The 19882-nt window shown below is 42.4% G+C and overlaps 1 protein-coding gene across 1 annotated transcript in view; it reads right to left on the reverse strand.

Annotated features, from left to right (window-relative positions):
• LOC139766706 (uncharacterized) overlaps positions 1 to 17841 on the reverse strand; it is a 93281-nt gene extending 75440 nt beyond the window's left edge. The window contains exon 1 of the mRNA XM_071695626.1: positions 17217 to 17841. Coding sequence (XP_071551727.1) covers positions 17217 to 17352 — 136 coding nt within the window. The 5' untranslated portion in view covers positions 17353 to 17841. The remainder of the gene's footprint in view (positions 1 to 17216) is intronic.
• Positions 17842 to 19882: the final 2041 nt, after the last annotated feature.

Below are 19882 nucleotides of genomic sequence, written 5' to 3' on the forward strand. Positions count from 1 at the left end.
GCATGACCTCAGGATCCGGGTCACGCTGTGTGTACGTAAAGCTTGTACATAATGTGAAGTACATATCCTATTTATGTACGTTTTGGCCACGTCGTACCTAAGCTACACATCTTCTCTACGTGGATTGTGGTGTCTTATATTTCTGTAGCAGAGACTTCATCATGGGCACCAGGGCTTCCATCAGGGTTGTGTGTTTATCTTTCTTATCTATTCTCCTCTTTATCTCTGCTATATTTACCATATTTGTTATGGATTTGGTCACGTATCAGTTCTGTACCCATCTTTCTATCTGTCTCCTGTCTGTAACTCTGTCTCTTCTTCATCCCTGTCGAGGGCAGCAGTGGAACCCATGCGACATTGTGATTAAAAAGTTTTGAGAAGAGGAAAGAAGGAAGGAAAATCTTTTTTTTTCCCGGAAGAAAACGGCAACAAAATATACCGGAAGAAAAGAACGAAGTTTTCTCTCATTCTTTCCAGTGGATATGCGGAGAACTGAAGCTCTTTTTTTTGTGGCTCTCACTGGCACAGTTGGTTGGACGAGTGTTGGCACTATTACTGAAGAGTGCCATTGTTGTATGAGTTCTAGCCTGCTGGGTTAGTGTTGGGGTAGGAGATGCGTAGGTTTTATGATGGCCCTTCATGCGTAACAGTGTCGCCAGTGCTGTTTCGAATGCCAGCAGAGGTGGAGGACTGTGGAACATAAGAAGACGAGGGTTGGCAACGGTGTCCCTGCTGGGACACTGCTGGGACATCTAGCAAAGATGGAGAGAATGTTGATGACTCACACTCTTAAACTCTATTCATATTTTCTAGATATTATGATGTTTGATGTTTGATAGTACGATTTGAAGTACGGATCAATCAGAGGAGTCGTGGGGGATGGGTGGGTGGGGGCAGTATTTGCATGTGTTTATGAGGAACTTCTCTGCCTCAGCGGAGTCCATTCTTCTGTATTTCAATATTGCCCTCAGGCCAGTACTGTAAACACTGGGTGACGCCATTATGTTAACCGAAGCTATGCAAGACATCACTTGTCATTTTCACTTATAATGATAAATGAACTTTCCATGTGCCGAAGCAACTTCCCGTTCAAAGATAAATATCACATATATTATAAACATCTTTATCAAGGCCACGATTTACGAAAGACCTTTAGTCTGCGCTGATGCCATAAAGCAGAAAGAGGAAGGGAAAAAACAGATGTTGCAACTCATATCTTGATGCGTCGAGCCAGAAGGGAATCAAAGAGCTTGCCTCCAGCCAATGGAAATTGCTCAAAGCTTCAGGCCACGGATTTTGATTCCTTAGAAATTACCCCTTGTCTTTTGGGCCATAGTTTCCAAATGTTTCCATCACAGTTTAAGATGGCCACGACAGAAAACTAGTGTAGAAACGATCACACCAGTTGTACATCCTTCTTTGAGTTTGGCGTCCTTGTCTACAGGGCTGTACCAAGAAGTGTACATTGAAGGACCTCGACCCTAGAGTACATACCATGTTGGTACCACACGCGGACTTTGTACCAAGAACTGCTTCTTTCATTGACTGTGGCTGATGAGGGAACCATTGGAGAGGCTGGAACGATGTGAAGGATTTTAGAGAACTGGAATATACCTGAAGTGATCCTGTGTTGTTTATGACTGACCTACTGTCTATCACCACTGTACACTGTCATTGTCTATTGTTACTGTTCCCATGTACCGACTCCGCGTGTAGGGTATGTACTACCGTAGTTCAACCCGAAGATCTCTAGAGGTAGTACTATTTTTTTTTTTCTTTTTCTTTTACGAGAAGGATTGGCAGTGGGGGTAAAAACACGAAGTGTGGATCCTCGCGAGAGCTTTGGACGGCTGTGTGAGGCGAGCAATGAGGAAGTAAACAAGCTCGATATATTGAATGGTCTCCGGACAAACGATGTATTTTGGTCAATAGTGTGAGTGGCGAGCTCCCGGAGCGGGTGAGACCTGGTGTGTTTGTGGATGACTGACGGATGACACGGATGAGTAATATCCCCGGGAGTTTTTTTTTTTTCATGCTGAAGGACTCAACAAATACAAACATAAAGTTTGACAAACACAGGACATGCTCCATCCATCATGATACTCACTCACCCTCTCTCATATCACTATTGTATTCTCTCCCCTCCCGTTTTACTTTTTACCAAAAGAAGGAACAGAGAAGCGGGCCAAGTGAGGATGTTACCTCTGAGGCTCAGTCCTCTGTTCTTAAAGCTACCTCGCTAGCTCGGGAAATGGCGAATTGTATGAAAAAGAAATATATATGTGTGTGTCTGTGTATGTGTGTGCGTGAATATAGGCAAATCCATAATCTCATATACGCTACAATAACGATGTAAGATCATATACTAGACGTGTCAGATCTCATATGATCACATAACCCACCTGAATTATGATAAATGCCAGGATGATCTTTGACTCTGTCTCATCTGGTAATCCACTGCTAATCCCATTTATCAGTACGACAACACACCTCTTCCTCCCATGAAGTTCCTCACTCGTGAAAACCTCTTGTCATGAGATGTAATCACATGCAAAGAAAAAGAAAGACTGACTCCAGAATCCATATCAAACACGTTTGGATCCAGATTAGCTATGTTATTTTGTTTTTCTTTTCCCTATGTGGCGCATCGCGGCCTTCAAGATTTACCGCGCATACATATTACTTTCAGGATCGAGTGTATTTTGACACCGTGTGATATTTTCACGGAAAAACAGAGGCACTGGATGTGAACTCCGTGTGTTGACAGATGTCACCTCCCGTGATTGGTTTGATAATAAATACCAGCAGGGGGGAGAGAAAACAGTTTCTGTGTCCAGCACTTGGCTGGAGACCAGACAGCTAAAATTAGCGACAGTGGAAACAGAGCGATTATGGTATGATGATCCTAAACCCGTCATCAGCTAAATATATATATATATGTGTCACACGACACGGAAATTGGTGAACGTTTTGCAGAAGTGGAAGACATCAAAGTGTTGTGTGAATAGCATTCTTAGTCGTGTGTGTGTGTGTGTGTGTGTGTGTGTGTGTGTGTGTGTTACTTCGTTATTAATGTTTACTCCAATATCGCAACCAATTTTGCTCTGCTATGACGTGTCTTGTTGAATCTTTTATGTGCACGGGTTGATCACAGGGCCAGCCAGGCTGGCTACACGTGTTTCCAGGCTAACAGCACAACAACAACAACTAGATCAACAACAACAACAACAACAACAACAACAACAACAACAACAATGAATGTAGAGGACGCCTTGAAACAAAAAAAAAAAAGGATTCATTTCTGGAAACTGGATTTTAGGTTGAGTTGGTCCAGTGTTTATTCACTGTGGATCGTCTCTTTAGATTTCATAAACCCGAGGTACTGATAGACCGTAAAGAGATACCATACCGTCCCCCTTTTGATTCAACACACTGTTCTCACCCGCGGGTTGTTGGTGTGTGTGTGTTTCATTGGCCAGAAGCTTGAGCTGTGGCTCTTCAAGGAGCGTTCCTATATCCTCTGGTACTCACAGCTTCAGACGATACTTGAAGTAAGACTTCTTTTCTTTTTTTTTTGTTCCATCCACTTAGACTATATTTATACTACACATTGTATTGTAGTAGGCTGTCGTCTTATTCGATTCAATCGTATGTTTCCGGGCGTCCAATTCCACCCAGGGAGAGTTTGAGAGTATTAAGGGAAGTGCTGCCTTGCTTCACCTCACGTGAGACTATATAAGACTTGAAGAACAAAAGAAGAAGACGTGAAATTCGAGAAGCATTGGATTATTTATTTCAACACTATTTTTGGGTGAATTTTTTTCGTGTTTTCTGGCATTGTTGATTGCTGTGACTGGTTGACTGGTTATTAAACGCTTTTTCGGTCACTGATTTCACCGTTTTCAGTTGACAATATATATTTGTATGTATTCCACACACACACACACACACACACACACACACACACACACACACACACACACACACACACACACACACACACACACACACAAGAGGTAAAACACAGCACATATACAAGATTAAGAGACGGGGCAACGCGAGTGTAAAACCCTCTCTCTCCCCACAACACACAAATGATAATCACACACGGACTTAGCTATGCAACGCCAGGCTAGGACTCCACATGTATATATATAAGGTTTCTTCAGCTTTGAAGCTGCGCTCCACGCGAGAGCTAGGTAAGATGGTTGGCTGGAAGGGCCATGCCAACGCTGTGCTCCAAGGAAATCAATATGTATAACGTGATAACAAACTATAGTGTGTAACCCCCTCCCGAAAACCACAACGATAAACAAAGCCAATTACATTTCTGCCCCTGACGTAATTCTGGCAAACTCCATTACGACTTTTGCTGAACTGCAAAAGGTAAACGTGAAAAAAAAAGGACTTGGGTGTAATAACCTCTGGTGACCTAAGCCCAAGCAAGCAGTGCATAGATGCAGTGAAATGAAGGGACAAAATTTCTTGGAATCACTGGCAAAGTTCTCGAAGTTAAGTCTTGAGAAAAATTGTCCTCACCCATTATAGTATATTGATCCTCCCTCACCTCGGATATTGTGTTCAGTTTTGGGAACCCTTCTGGATTGATAAAGACAGAGAGAATGAACATGATCCAGTGGAAAGACAGAGAGAATGGACATGATCCAGTGGAAAGACAGAGAGAATGGACATGATCCAGTGGAAAGACAGAGAGAATGGACATGATCCAGTGGAAAGACAGAGAGAATGGACATGATCCAGTGGAAAGACAGAGAGAATGAACATGATCCAGTGGAAAGACAGAGAGAATGAACATGATCCAGTGGAAAGACAGAGAGAATGGACATGATCCAGTGGAAAGACAGAGAGAATGAACATGATCCAGTGGAAAGACAGAGAGAATGAACATGATCCAGTGGAAAGACAGAGAGAATGAACATGATCCAGTGGAAAGACAGAGAGAATGAACATGATCCAGTGGAAAGACAGAGAGAATGAACATGATCCAGTGGAAAGACAGAGAGAATGAACATGATCCAGTGGAAAGACAGAGAGAATGGACATGATCCAGTGGAAAGACAGAGAGAATGGACATGATCCAGTGGAAAGACAGAGAGAATGGACATGATCCAGTGGAAAGACAGAGAGAATGAACATGATCCAGTGGAAAGACAGAGAGAATGAACATGATCCAGTGGAAAGACAGAGAGAATGGACATGATCCAGTGGAAAGACAGAGAGAATGAACATGATCCAGTGGAAAGACAGAGAGAATGAACATGATCCAGTGGAAAGACAGAGAGAATGGACATGATCCAGTGGCCAGCTACCAAGACGATTCCCGGACTGAGACACAAATCCTGTGAGACTCAGTTTAACGACTTAAATCATTTGAGCTTAGAAAAGAGAAGGTTGTGAGGTGATCTGTCACAGGTATTCAAAATTATCGGAGGTTTTGATCTTGATATAACAAACTGATTAGGGTTAGACTTGGCTGGTTTATTAGAGGTTTTGATCTTAATATAACAAACTGATTAGGTCTAGATTTGACTGATTTATTAGAGGTTTTGATCTCAGTATAACAAACTGATTTGGAGAAATATTGTTTTTTTCAAGACGGCTGTTAACTTGTGGAATGATTTACCAATTAGGGTAATTGGAAGCAGTATCATGCTACACACGTTTAAGAAAATTGATTTGGTAAACATTTCGCTCCAAGTTCAAGACTGACATTATTTTGCGCATCCTTATTTACATAAGAAATAAGTTTACAGGTATTTCTTTCTGAATCATCTGTATGTATGACTTGCTACTCTTACCACACTGGTCGGAAGAGTTTCCGATCTCTTCTTGTGTCAAGAACAGCCTCGAAGGGATGCAATGATCCGTTCGAATCCCTTTGTCTATCACTGACCATGACCAATACGGGTCCTGTCGATGACTTACACACACTCTCTCTCTCTCTCTCTCTCTCTCTCTCTCTCTCTCTCTCTCTCTCTCTCTCTCTCTCTCTCTCTCTCTCTCTCTCTCTCTCTCTCTCTCTCTCTCTCTCTCTCTCTCTCTCTCTCTCTCTCTCTCTCTCTCAACAACTCATTTCTTTTATTTCTAGCTCCCCATGTTGCCCTTAGTGGACGACCGCGCTGGTGTGATGAACGTGACTTACGGCCTGATATAATATCGAACCTAGGAAGATATTTTTAGGTTAATGCACGCGATACTTTTCCTCTATAATTGTAATGATGAAATACGATCCTCATCGGAAGAGAAAAGAAAAGATTAGAAATTTGTAACTGCAGTATTTTCCTGCAATATAAGTACGAGTTGCAATTAAGGTATCATTCACTTAATGGAAATACTGATATGAAATGCACATAGAACTTGGTATTCTGTTACTGTTACTTTAAGAAAAATAGTGACGTTACTGTAATTATTTCCTTCACAGTGCAAATGCAAGTATCTCTGAGTTTGAGGTCATCACCTTCATCAGTGAGTTTGGAGTATGCATTTGTTTAGGCATAAGTTTTTAGCCTCTCTCGTATGTACCTGTGATCTACAATGTCTAACCCATAATAACAGTAATAATAGTGATAATGATAATAGTAGTAACGATAATAGTAATAACGATAATAATGATAATGATAATGATAATGATGATAATGATAATAATAACGATAATAATAATGATAATGATAATGATGATAATGATAATGATAATAATGATAATAATAATAATAAAATGATAATAATAATAATAATAATAATAATAATAATAATAATGATAATAATAATAATAATGATAATAATAATAAGGATAATAATGATAATAATATTGATAATAATAATGATTGTAATAATGATGATGATATGAGAGTGTTGTAAATATATATTTTGTATCCATGACTTTCAATTTGACAGTACCATTTTCTAACACCCCTAACCTCCCAGCGGTTCTGGTCCGTCCTGTTGCCTCTTTTGGTGTCTCCAGTTGTTTGCCTTCTGACTGTGATCTTTGCTCTTCTCCCTCTCTTCCTTTGATCTAACACAGTTTAATAAAGATTCAACTGAATTCCACCTTGTCTTTAAGTTCCTTAGCATGTGTAAGTAACATCCTGGTTAGATGATTCCAAGTTAAACGTTACCGTAACTGGTCGCCACCTTGCGTCTTGATCATAACCGCCAGTTCTGTCAGGTCTATAGCCTCCAGCATTCTTTTAATAAAGCCTTTCTCTTATCTTTCCTCTTTAAATCACATTAGGTGCCTGATCATCCAAATAAAAGATAATTAGTGATCAATGTCTAAATACCTCCTCCTTTACTAATCTTTCTAATGCTGATGCCTCCCCATTTAATCGAATAGTCATTTCCTTCTTAGGGGCGATCAGAGCTAGGGTGTTAGCGATCTCAACTACCACGCAAAAGGTCCTGGGTTCGAATGCTGGCTGTTGGAGGGTATTATATGTTCTGTGAAAGTGCGCTACTTCCTTGATTGCAGACCTGTCACTGTCACCTCTTGTGCTTCTGACTGTCTCTGATATTTCCATTCCACCCAGCAAGCTCTGGTCCTACATGCCCTTGCAATTTTCTAAACCTTTCATCCACCAGACCATGCGCTTCCTGGATTACTCCAAAGTGCATAACATTATCTATGCAGCTAAATTTACTGTACACCTCCGTCTGTGAGATCCCCAGGTCTGTGTTCCACTACTGCCTTATGGTCATCTCAAAAAAAGGACCCATCAGACCCCTTTTGTTTTTCAGTGAATCGCCTTTTCTCTTGATTATTGACCCATTGATTCCCCTCGTGTGTGTATATGTGTGTGCGCAGCGATAACTAAGACCGGATCAGAATGGTTGAGTGAGCCATTCTAATGTTCAGTGACTCGCTAACATATGTCCTGGAAAAACATTAAACCAATTAATCATCCGGGCTTTTAGTTATGTGAACCACTGCTGATTAATAATCTGGTTAATTAGCCTTTATCCAAATTACCATTAATAATAAGATTACCGTCCCTACGGCCCATGTGAGTGTATGTGTGTGTGTGTGTGTGTATGTATGTGTATTTGTGTGTGTGTGTGTGTGTGTGTGTGTGTGTGTGTGTGTGTGTGTGTGTGTGTGTGTGTGTGTGCGTGTGTGCATCACGCGTTGTGGTCATCTGCCAGGTATATTGGAGTAATCACTGTCAACTGTCTTAGTCATACACTGTACTAGGAAAATTATCAAGAATAGATAAAGCGCACGGTCAGAATTCATGAATCTTTGTACGTCTGACAGCGCAGCACCTTGCCTCTGTGCCTTCACCTGGAGGCATGGGAGGCTGGCTGTTCCCGCTGCCAGTACTTCGATGTGGAAACTGTCATACAGCTTTACAGTCGAGAAAAGACCTCTATGGTCACCGAGCAGCTTGTCACAATTAACCCATTCACCCAACGGAAAGAAAGAACGGCTATATATTTCACACTATTGTTTAATGGTTTCAGTCATTGTCATCATTGCTATTGTAGATCCGTCTTTTCAACAGTTTACTTCCACTCTGTGATTTGCTGTCTTTGTTTTCTATGTGACCTTTAACGGAAAGGTCTACGGGGCTGGTAGTAGGCAGGGGGGAAGGGGGGAGTCTCTGGTTTCGGTGCATTATACATGGCAACTGGAGAACGGATGTGAGGGAAGGGGCCATTTCATCCTCTGTTCCCGGCGCTACCTCGCTAACACAGGAAGCGGCGGACAAGTATCAATGATAAGATTACTGTGTGTCTGTTTGTCTCTATCTATCTGTCTGTCTATCTATCTATGTATCTATATATATATATATATATATATATATATATATATATATTTTTTTTTTTTTTTTTTTTTTTTTTTTTTTTTTATACTTTGTCGCTGTCTCCCGCGTTTGCGAGGTAGCGCAAGGAAACAGACGAAAGAAATGGCCCAACCCCCCCCCCCCCATACACATGTACATACACACGTCCACACACGCAAATATACATACCTACACAGCTTTCCATGGTTTACCCCAGACGCTTCACATGCCTTGCTTCAATCCACTGACAGCACGTCAACCCCTGTATACCACATGACTCCACTTCACTCTATTTCTTGCCCTCCTTTCACCCTCCTGCATGTTCAGGCCCCGATCACACAAAATCTTTTTCACTCCATCTTTCCACCTCCAATTTGGTCTCCCTCTTCTCCTCGTTCCCTCCACCTCCGACACATATATCCTCTTGGTCAATCTCTCCTCACTCATTCTCTCCATGTGCCCAAACCATTTCAAAACACCCTCTTCTGCTCTCTCAACCACGCTCTTTTTATTTCCACACATCTCTCTCACCCTTACGTTACTTACTCGATCAAACCACCTCACACCACACATTGTCCTCAAACATCTCATTTCCAGCACATCCATCCTCCTGCGCACATCTCTATCCATAGCCCACGCCTCGCAACCATACAACATTGTTGGAACCACTATTCCCTCAAACATACCCATTTTTGCTTTCCGAGATAGTGTTCTCGACTTCCACACATTTTTCAAGGCTCCCAAAATTTTCGCCCCCTCCCCCACCCTATGATCCACTTCCGCTTCCATGGTTCCATCCGCTGACAGATCCACTCCCAGATATCTAAAACACTTCACTTCCTCCAGTTTTTCTCCATTCAAACTCACCTCCCAATTGACTTGACCCTCACCCCTACTGTACCTAATAACCTTGCTCTTATTCACATTTACTCTCAACTTTCTTCTTCCACACACTTTACCAAACTCAGTCACCAGCTTCTGCAGTTTCTCACATGAATCAGCCACCAGCGCTGTATCATCAGCGAACAGCAACTGACTCACTTCCCAAGCTCTCTCATCCCCAACAGACTTCATACTTGCCCCTCTTTCCAGGACTCTTGCATTTACCTCCCTTACAACCCCATCCATAAACAAATTAAACAACCATGGAGACATCACACACCCCTGCCGCAAACCTACATTCACTGAGAACCAATCACTTTCCTCTCTTCCTACACGTACACATGCCTTACATCCTCGATAAAAACTTTTCACTGCTTCTAACAACTTGCCTCCCACACCATATATTCTTAATACCTTCCACAGAGCATCTCTATCAACTCTATCATATGCCTTCTCCAGATCCATAAATGCTACATACAAATCCATTTGCTTTTCTAAGTATTTCTCACATACATTCTTCAAAGCAAACACCTGATCCACACATCCTCTACCACTTCTGAAACCGCACTGCTCTTCCCCAATCTGATGCTCTGTACATGCCTTCACCCTCTCAATCAATACCCTACCATATAATTTACCAGGAATACTCAACACACTTATACCTCTGTAATTTGAGCACTCACTCTTATCCCCTTTGCCTTTGTACAATGGCACTATGCACGCATTCCGCCAATCCTCAGGCACCTCACCATGAGTCATACATACATTAAATAACCTTACCAACCAGTCAACAATACAGTCACCCCCTTTCTTAATAAATTCCACTGCAATACCATCCAAACCTGCTGCCTTGCCGGCTTTCATCTTCCGCAAAGCTTTTACTACCTCTTCTCTGTTTACCAAATCATTTTCCCTAACCCTCTCACTTTGCACACCACCTCGACCAAAACACCCTATATCTGCCACTCTGTCATCAGACACATTCAACAAACCTTCAAAATACTCATTCCATCTCCTTCTCACATCACCGCTACTTGTTATCACCTCCCCATTTACGCCCTTCACTGAAGTTCCCATTTGCTCCCTTGTCTTACGCACCCTATTTACCTCCTTCCAGAACATCTTTTTATTTTCCCTAAAATTTACTGATAGTCTCTCACCCCAACTCTCATTTGCCCTTTTTTTCACCTCTTGCACCTTTCTCTTGACCTCCTGTCTCTTTCTTTTATACTTCTCCCACTCAATTGCATTTTTTCCCTGCAAAAATCGTCCAAATGCCTCTCTCTTCTCTTTCACTAATACTCTTACTTCTTCATCCCACCACTCACTACCCTTTCTAAACAGCCCACCTCCCACTCTTCTCATGCCACAAGCATCTTTTGCGCAATCCATCACTGATTCCCTAAATACATCCCATTCCTCCCCCACTCCCCTTACTTCCATTGTTCTCACCTTCTTCCATTCTGTACACAGTCTCTCCTGGTACTTCCCCACACAGGTCTCCTTCCCAAGCTCACTTACTCTCACCACCTTCTTCACCCCAACATTCACTCCTCTTTTCTGAAAACCCATACTAATCTTCACCTTAGCCTCCACAAGATAATGATCAGACATCCCTCCAGTTGCACCTCTCAGCACATTAACATCCAAAAGTCTCTCTTTCGCACGCCTGTCAATTAACACGTAATCCAATAACGCTCTCTGGCCATCTCTCCTACTTACATAAGTATACTTATGTATATCTCGCTTTTTAAACCAGGTATTCCCAATCATCAGTCCTTTTTCAGCACATAAATCTACAAGCTCTTCACCATTTCCATTTACAACACTGAACACCCCATGCATACCAATTATTCCCTCAACTGCCACATTACTCACCTTTGCATTCAAATCACCCATCACTATAACCCGGTCTCGTGCATCAAAACCGCTAACACACTCATTTAGCTGCTCCCAAAACACTTGCCTCTCATGATCTTTCTTCTCATGCCCAGGTGCATATGCACCAATAATCACCCACCTCTCTCCATCAACTTTCAATTTTACCCATATTAATCGAGAATTTACTTTCTTACATTCTATCACATACTCCCACAACTCCTGTTTCAGGAGTATTGCTACTCCTTCCCTTGCTCTTGTCCTCTCACTAACCCCTGACTTCACTCCCCAGACATTTCCAAACCACTCTTCCCCTTTACCCTTGAGCTTCGTTTCACTCAGAGCCAAAACATCCAGGTTCCTTTCCTCAAACATACTACCTATCTCTCCTTTTTTCACATCTTGGTTACATCCACACACATTTAGGCACCCCACTCTGAGCCTTCGAGGAGGATGATCACTCCCCGCGTGACTCCTTCTTCTGTTTCCCATTTTAGAAAGTTAATACAAGGAGGGGAGGATTTCCGGCCCCCCGCTCCCGTCCCCTCTAGTCGCTTTCTACGACACGCGAGGAATACGTGGGAAGTATTCTTTCACCCCTATCCCCAGGGATAATATACATATATATATACATATACACACACACACACACACATATGCACATACACACACACACACACACACACATACATATATATACATATGAAAAATGTAAGAAACAATTTAGAAAACAAACTTTTAGCTTGAAATGAATGAAAAAAAATGAATGTCACATAATGGTTCAACCTCTGGCTATGGAAAGGAAATGTACAATTTATTCACACAAACGTCAATAGCAGTTCTCATCAATTTCACCACTGTGTCAATAAGCTTCAATGTCTAAGCTACATTTTTCTCCAACTTCACTATATATATATATATATATATATATATATATATATATATATATATATATATATATATATATATATATATATATATATATATATATATATATATATATATATATATATATATATATATATATATATATATATATATATATACATATAGTTGATTGGCCGTGTAACCTTTTATTTTCCCGAAGACATTTAAAGCGTTCCCCTTGATAGCGTAGCAAACTTATTTTTGACACTTGACCTTTGAAATGTATCAACGAAGGTTAAATGTTAAAAACAGATGATTCTTCATTCCACTGTTGATTTTGTGCGTTTGAAAACCGAATTAAATTACGCTCATTTGCAGTTCCAACCTTTGTCGAATGGTTTTTAAGATTTTCTTCGACTCTTCTTCATATTATTCTTCAGATTATCTCTTTGCTTTGAGATGTGCGGACCTTGAATATTTCTACAGGTCACTTTATCGTGTACCCGCAATTGGAAGAAGTGAAAATAAGTAAAGACAATTAGAAACGTGAAAATTCGTTAGTCACGTTCATTCCTGGATATCTGATTCCAGAAAAGCCAGTTGCATGGTCAGCGACTGAAATCATATCATGTCTAAGATTACATATGTTTTTTTTATGTTATCTTGAGCTGTCAACATCCGTTGTTCACAGTTAAGTGATTATGTACAAACAGATACAAACATAATTTATCTTAGGTATTCTAGCGCCCAACTTGAAGAAGGCATGAGAGATCCAGGCTTTGATATGCTGAGGCATTGAATATGTAGACAGATGTAGATGGTAAGTCTTCATAAGGGAACGGTAGACACTGGATCTGTAGATACATATGAAGTCCACCTGCCTCGTACACAGACGAGCCATTTATTTCTAAAAGAAATCTTTTGTTCAGTTTTCTCAACATTTAGTATTTCGGCTACTTATGCGAACTGTTTCTTCAATTGACAAGTTTAAAAGTGCGAAAACCTATTGGACCCTTAGCGGCAGGGTAGTTGAGGGGCAGTTAGACACACTCATTGCTGTTAGTGATTGACACCCACCCTGTTTATAGAAAAATGTAGTAAGTAGTAAATGGAAGTCGAAACTTTTGCTCCTGTTGCATAAAATAGCAAAAACCAGATTGGCAGATTCAGAGGAAGGTAAGATATCCCTTTAGGATCACGCAGGTGTCTGCTATCACCAGAGGTGGGCACAAGATGCGTTATATATATATATATATATATAGATCCCTTACCTTTCTTTTTCTCCTAATCCGATCTTCTCCACGTAACGCCCCACATGGCGCGGACCAGCACCCAAAGCTTCCCCAACGACGGTGAACAATATTATCAGGAGGTTCTCCTCCTCCTCCTTCTTCCTCTCCTCCCTCCACTCCTCCAAGACATTCTCGTACAAGTCTTTGGGCTCCTCGTAACATTTCATTCTCTCCTGCTTTTATCTTTTTCTCCATCTTTTTCCATTCCCCGGTATTGCTTTCTAATGGACGTGTCCCTTTTTTTTTTTTCTTTCTTTCTCTCATTGATACCCGGGGTCTGGTGTCTCCTTGCCCGTGCAGTGTGGTTCCTGCAGCAGGGAATATTCACGTATGATCTTGAGGGGAATATTCACGTATGATCTTGAAGGGAATATTCACGTATGATCTTGAGGGGAATATTCACGTATGATCTTGAAGGGAATATATATTTTTGTATGGGCTCGTAGAGAATATTTTCGAATGGTCTTGAAGGGTATATTTCCATACGGTCTTGAAGAGAATATTTCCGTCTGGTCTTCATCTAAGAATATTTTATTCCCAGCAAAACGTAAATGTTCCGCACGATAATATTCTCGCCACCTCACATCCCACCTTTACCAAAGGCTTCAAAACACACACACACACACACACACACACACACACACACACACACACACACAAGCGCGCGCGCGCGCGCGCGTCTAAGAATATTTCATCTGGTCGCCGTTTCTCGTGCCAAGACCCTGTCTTCACTGCCACCTCACCGCGTGAACACAAGTGACCCACTGTCTCTCTCTCTCTCTCTCTCTCTCTCTCTCTCTCTCTCTCTCTCTCTCTCTCTCTCTCTCTCTCTCTCTCTCTCTCTCTCTCTCTCTCTCTCTCTCCCCTCTACCTACCTACCTCTCCCACCTTGCAGTTCTTGCCAACTGATTATTTTCACTTTTCTTTCTTTCTTTCTTTCTATCTTATCTTCTCTCCCACCCCCAACACGAGTCTTTCATCTTGCTGGTGCGCAGCGCGGCTAATCTTAAGTCCCTCACTAACGGAGGGACGGACCGACGATGATGTCGCCTCCTCCTCCTCTTCCTCTTCCTCCTCCTCCTCCTCCTCCTCCTCCTCCTCCTCCTCCTCCAACTATTTCTTCAAAGGGTGCGGTTCATACCTATCCATCTGCAGTACCAACTTGCGTAGCAACGTTGAGCAGCCACTGTGTTTCTGGTGGTGAAGTATTCTCTCGTCTCGCTAATCTAAATCGGACTCTTCGTCTCTCTCTCTCTCTCTCTCTCTCTCTCTCTCTCTCTCTCTCTCTCTCTCTCTCTCTCTCTCTCTCTCTCTCTCTCTTTTCGTCCCTTTCTTCGTCTAACTTCCCTGCGTGTATACCTAAAAGCAACACGAGTTATTATCATGTCTCCTGAATTTCTCGTGTCTTCTTTCTGTGCTACGAAACATTTTTAGTCTCCCCCTTCCAGTATTCCTTCTCATACCCCTACCGCGTTTTCTAGTCTCTTGTTAAGATGGATTTCGTCATTTTTTTAAGTGTTTTTACCAGTTTTCTGTAGTTTTTCACTACCACAAGTGTTCTAGCTTTATCAGTTCTGATTTCCCTGATGTATGGTAATAGAATTACGAAAAATCTCAACAAATCTTTTATTATCATTGTTATTATTAGCATTATCACTATTATTATGATCATTTTCATTATAATTACTATTATAAGTATCATTATTATCACTATTCATCATTATCATTATCATCATTATCATTGTAATTCTCATTATTACTTTGTTGATGTTTTATTACTGTATTTACCATTACCATTATCATTTTTATCCTTATCATCTTTTTATCCAGTATTAACACCGATAAAACCAATCTTGTTGCTCAGTGCAAGACTCAGTCCAACCGTGGGAAAAGAATTCAGGTCAGCTGCTTCGTGAGGGGAAAGAAAAATTCTGGTTTAGTTTCGTTTTGTTGTGTTTCTCGCACCTGTCCTCCGTTTTCAGTGTTAGCGAGGTAGCGCCGGGAAAAGACGAAGAAAAAAAAAAAAGAACAAAAGATTAATAAACTGTATTCGAAGTACAACGAAGTTTGTATAGTGATCTGAAACCCTGCCACAGGCCAGCCTTACGAAACACCTGGATTTTTGAGCAAATCGTCAGTAAAGTGTAGCAGGACATTTTGGATATTCTGAGAGGAGTATTTGTCGTGGAGAGAACGTCAGGTATCTTCCTTGATAGGCCGAAGATCATGATTGGCGTCAACCAGGGGATTGTGATATTCTCAGTGTGTGTGTGTGTGTGTGTGTGTGTGTGTGTGTGTGTGTGTGTGTGTGTGTGTCATAGGTGCTGTTCCTGATCCTTCGTTCGTGAATTGTACATCATTGACTGTTATATTTCTCCCTTGTATCTCCTCTGATGATGTGATTACTACACGAAAGTGCACTTGGGAACTTATCGTGTTTCGTTTCCTCGTGGACTCAGAGGAATATATATATATATATATATATATATATATATATATATATATATATATATATATATATATATATATATATATATATATATATATATATATATATTGATAGAACGTTTTCCTTTAGGGTAGCGCAGCTGCACTCCAAGTTTCCTTCAGGCACAAGAGGCCCCCTGGTTCTCCAGAGCTTTTATACCATTTCCTCGGGCGTGGTGGCACTGAGGAACCTCCTTCCTTTCTTACCACCGTCATGGGTCTTGTCGAACTCAACCAGACTGAACAAGTTTCCCTGGAAGAGGCTCTTCACTCTAAAGTACAGTGGCTCGAGGCAATCAGTCCAGGGCAGTTACTCTGGAAGGGGCCCTTCACTCTCAGAGCAGTGGCTTAAGTCGACTAGACCAAAGCAGATCCTCTGGAAGACGCCCTAACAGTAAGAACAGTGACTTGAGTGAATCAGACCGAACACTTCCATTTGGCAGTAAGATCTCCCCATAAGTACAGTGATATCAGTAAACGACTTGCCATAAGTACAGTAATGCATAAACCACTCTCCATGAATACAGTGATGCAGGTAAACATCTGTCCATAAGTACAGTGATATAAATAAACCACTTCCCATAAGTACAGTGATGCAAGTAAACCACTTCCCATAAGTACAGTGATGCAAGTGAACCACTCAACACAAATGCAGTGATATACTTAAACCACCGACCATACAGACAGTGACAAGAGCGACTCTGACTTAGATCTCAGTCCCTTACTACAAGGAGACGTGACCAGAGTCATCATTTACTCAATCATCAAAACTCATGTTTAGCCAAAGACTTTAGCATTAGCTCTTCCCTGTGCTTCGCGATTTTTTTGAGTTCGGACGTTTATAGAAATGCCTTTAGGCTTTTTTTTTCTCACGAGTTCTTCAGGTGTGTTCATCATCCTTTTTAAATCAGGCTTTATGTTTTATATGTCTATTTTGTCTATCTGCAAAAACTGAGGGATGGTTACGAAGGGAGGGCCTGGCCTGCCACAATGCCCACCCACCTACCTGCTAGCTGGGTGATGGCCAGGAGTGTCCAAACTGTGGCCAGGGCGCGGGAGATGGCCACGGGGGTCCATAGCGTGGCCAGAGGTGGCCCACCTCTGCTCAGGTGTCCACCGCCTTCGCCGGCCGTCCAACACATGGTAAAAACTCTCTCCCAGCGAACACAACCCTGGGGCTCAGCTCTTCATGAAGGAGGGAGGTCCTCGAGCTTCGTCGAAATCTATTAGACTACGCCATTAGCAGCACTACCTGTCTGTCAACCGCTGTGTCACCAAGGTCACAAACACAAGTACATAAGCTCTGTACAAATCTTCATAATGAGGTTCCCTCCTCTCGCTTCATTAGAATAGTACAGTTTATTTCCCAGCTTCAAAAACTTTGTGATCGCGTGACACCTCAAGTCTCAAACACTACCCTCCTTTGCGTACTGCCGAGTTCGTGTGGATCACAGGGGCCATTGTGATCGAGGGCGCAGCACTTCAGTAGGGTACCCGGAGGGCCCCGTACTCCTGTGGCGGGGGAGTGGTAGTGCCCCCTCGATAGAGGGACTTGGGAGCGTATGGCACACACACACACACACACACAACCTCATGCGTCGACAGCTAGACTAGCACTGAGCCCGTAGCTACAGTGCTGCCACCCTGACCGCATCCCCAGACTCCTCCTCCACCACCTCCCTCCCTCCCTTCTATCAACCCCAGGCTCCTCCCTCTCCAACCCTACCCTAACCCTCCCTCCCCCTCTCTCTCCACCATCCCCAAGCCTATCCCCGTTGACACACCCCCCTACCAGCCAGGCACCCAACCAAACCCCCCCCCTTCTCTCCCTGTTCTCCCAGCTGATGCAGATGATGCCAAGTCCGGGGCCCATCTCGCTCTCACGTGGGTATGTGTTTTGTGGTGCAGTGAGTGTACTCGTCTGGTATGTGGTGTTTTGTGATGCTACCTTCTTTTTTTGTTTTGCCTGTGCAGATATTTTTTTTTTTTTTTTCGTATGACTTGTGTCGCAATACTTGTTTCGGTCTGGTGTGGTGTTCTGTGTTGGGTTGTCGTGTGTTATTTGTAAGGCTTTGGTTTTATGTTGCGTTTATGGTATGTTTTGCGTTTCATGTTGATTGTGGTGGAGCGGAGGATATGAATCCCTTGCTTGCACGTTGCATGTGGTGTGGTGGGAGAAAGCTTCGGTGGAATGTGACGTTGGTGTGCACCTGTGTTGTGTTGAATGTGTACACTTGTGTTGAGGTATATGTGTTGTTTTGTTGGTGATGGGTCATTTATGCTACCCATGTTTTTGACGGATGATTGGCATCTCTCCTTTCCACAGTGCAGTGTCCAGCCGAGAGCATGACTGGCTTTCAAGAAGACGAAGAAGAGCCTTCGCCTGGAATGCGCAGATCATCACCTCGTCTGACTCCTGGCAGTCAAAAGTTGCGATAGAGAGTCACTTTGCTGGACAGATGTTTTCCAGGGATTCCAGAGAAATCCCCCATTAGAACTCGACCTTTTCTCTTGATTGTTGACCTGGACTGGACGCTCTCTATTAGTTCTGGGATGAATCACTAGCTCTTAACTTCTTGCAGAGCCCCGAGTTAATGAACCATACTCTCGAAGTAGGCGTTCCCGCTAACTTAATCTCCGTCCTTCTTCCTCAAGGAGAGAAAAAAAGTCTTGTCACAAGTAATCGAATCTTCCAGACCACAGTAACGCTGCTCCTCCCTTCCAGGATCTCGTCTTAGTGAAGTGTAATGCTTTGGCTTCGTCACGAGAGAACCGCGAGCATCCCAGAAGGCCCCTTCTCATTTTTTTTTTTTCCTAAAGAATTCCACGAAAATGTCTCCGGTTGTATTGAGAAGAGATTTTCCAGGAAAGTCACCCCTCTTTCACAGAAAATGGGGATATTCTATTCACTTTATTTCTTCAAGTGACCACAATTAATCTGATATATGATCATTATCGTAGGCTTAGAGAAGTTAGGGTAGTCACATAGAAAGTAGATAAAGTCGAGTGCTGGTTGCTATACTTAGTATACCACATATGTACAGATGTCTTTATGGCATAGTTTAGTTATGGTTTCCACTATTTTTACGCTTCGTAAGATACTGCAGGAGATTTGAGTATGAAATGGACTAATGTCAAGGACGGAGAATTTGAATTACTGAGTTCCATTACGCTGATATGGGCTTCCAGGGAAGATGTGTGGCGTAAAGACCTTCAGAGCACCAGGTGTGTGGTGGCACGGGGTCATATGACGTAGTGGATCTTCAATCCACCTGGTATGTGGTGGTGCAAGATAAGGTAGAAGATGTACCTGACGTGTGGTGTACCGGTACATAGGTGTACACACTTAGCGGTCTTCCGAGTCTGTGAAGTACACCTGACGAGTGGTGTCCATGGGTGTACACGGTAGAAGGTGTACAGAAGAAATCGTCCCAAAACTGAACTGTGTGTGTGTGCGTGTGTCACAAGCAGGAGTGAAGAACTACTGTTTGTATTTAGCAGGAGATGATGATGATAAACGATAGAGAGGCAAATGGTGGAGAGGAAGAACACCATGTATAGGGAGGGAGGAGTGAGTTCCAGAGACTGGAAATGAGAGAAGTAGTTCCTCCGGCGCGCACGACGAAACTTTGCCAGTAGACGAGGCCAACACGTGAGATGAGACGAGGGGCT

This window comes from Panulirus ornatus, chromosome 58 (genome assembly GCF_036320965.1).
Source record: "Panulirus ornatus isolate Po-2019 chromosome 58, ASM3632096v1, whole genome shotgun sequence".
Lineage (NCBI taxonomy): Eukaryota > Metazoa > Arthropoda > Malacostraca > Decapoda > Palinuridae > Panulirus > Panulirus ornatus.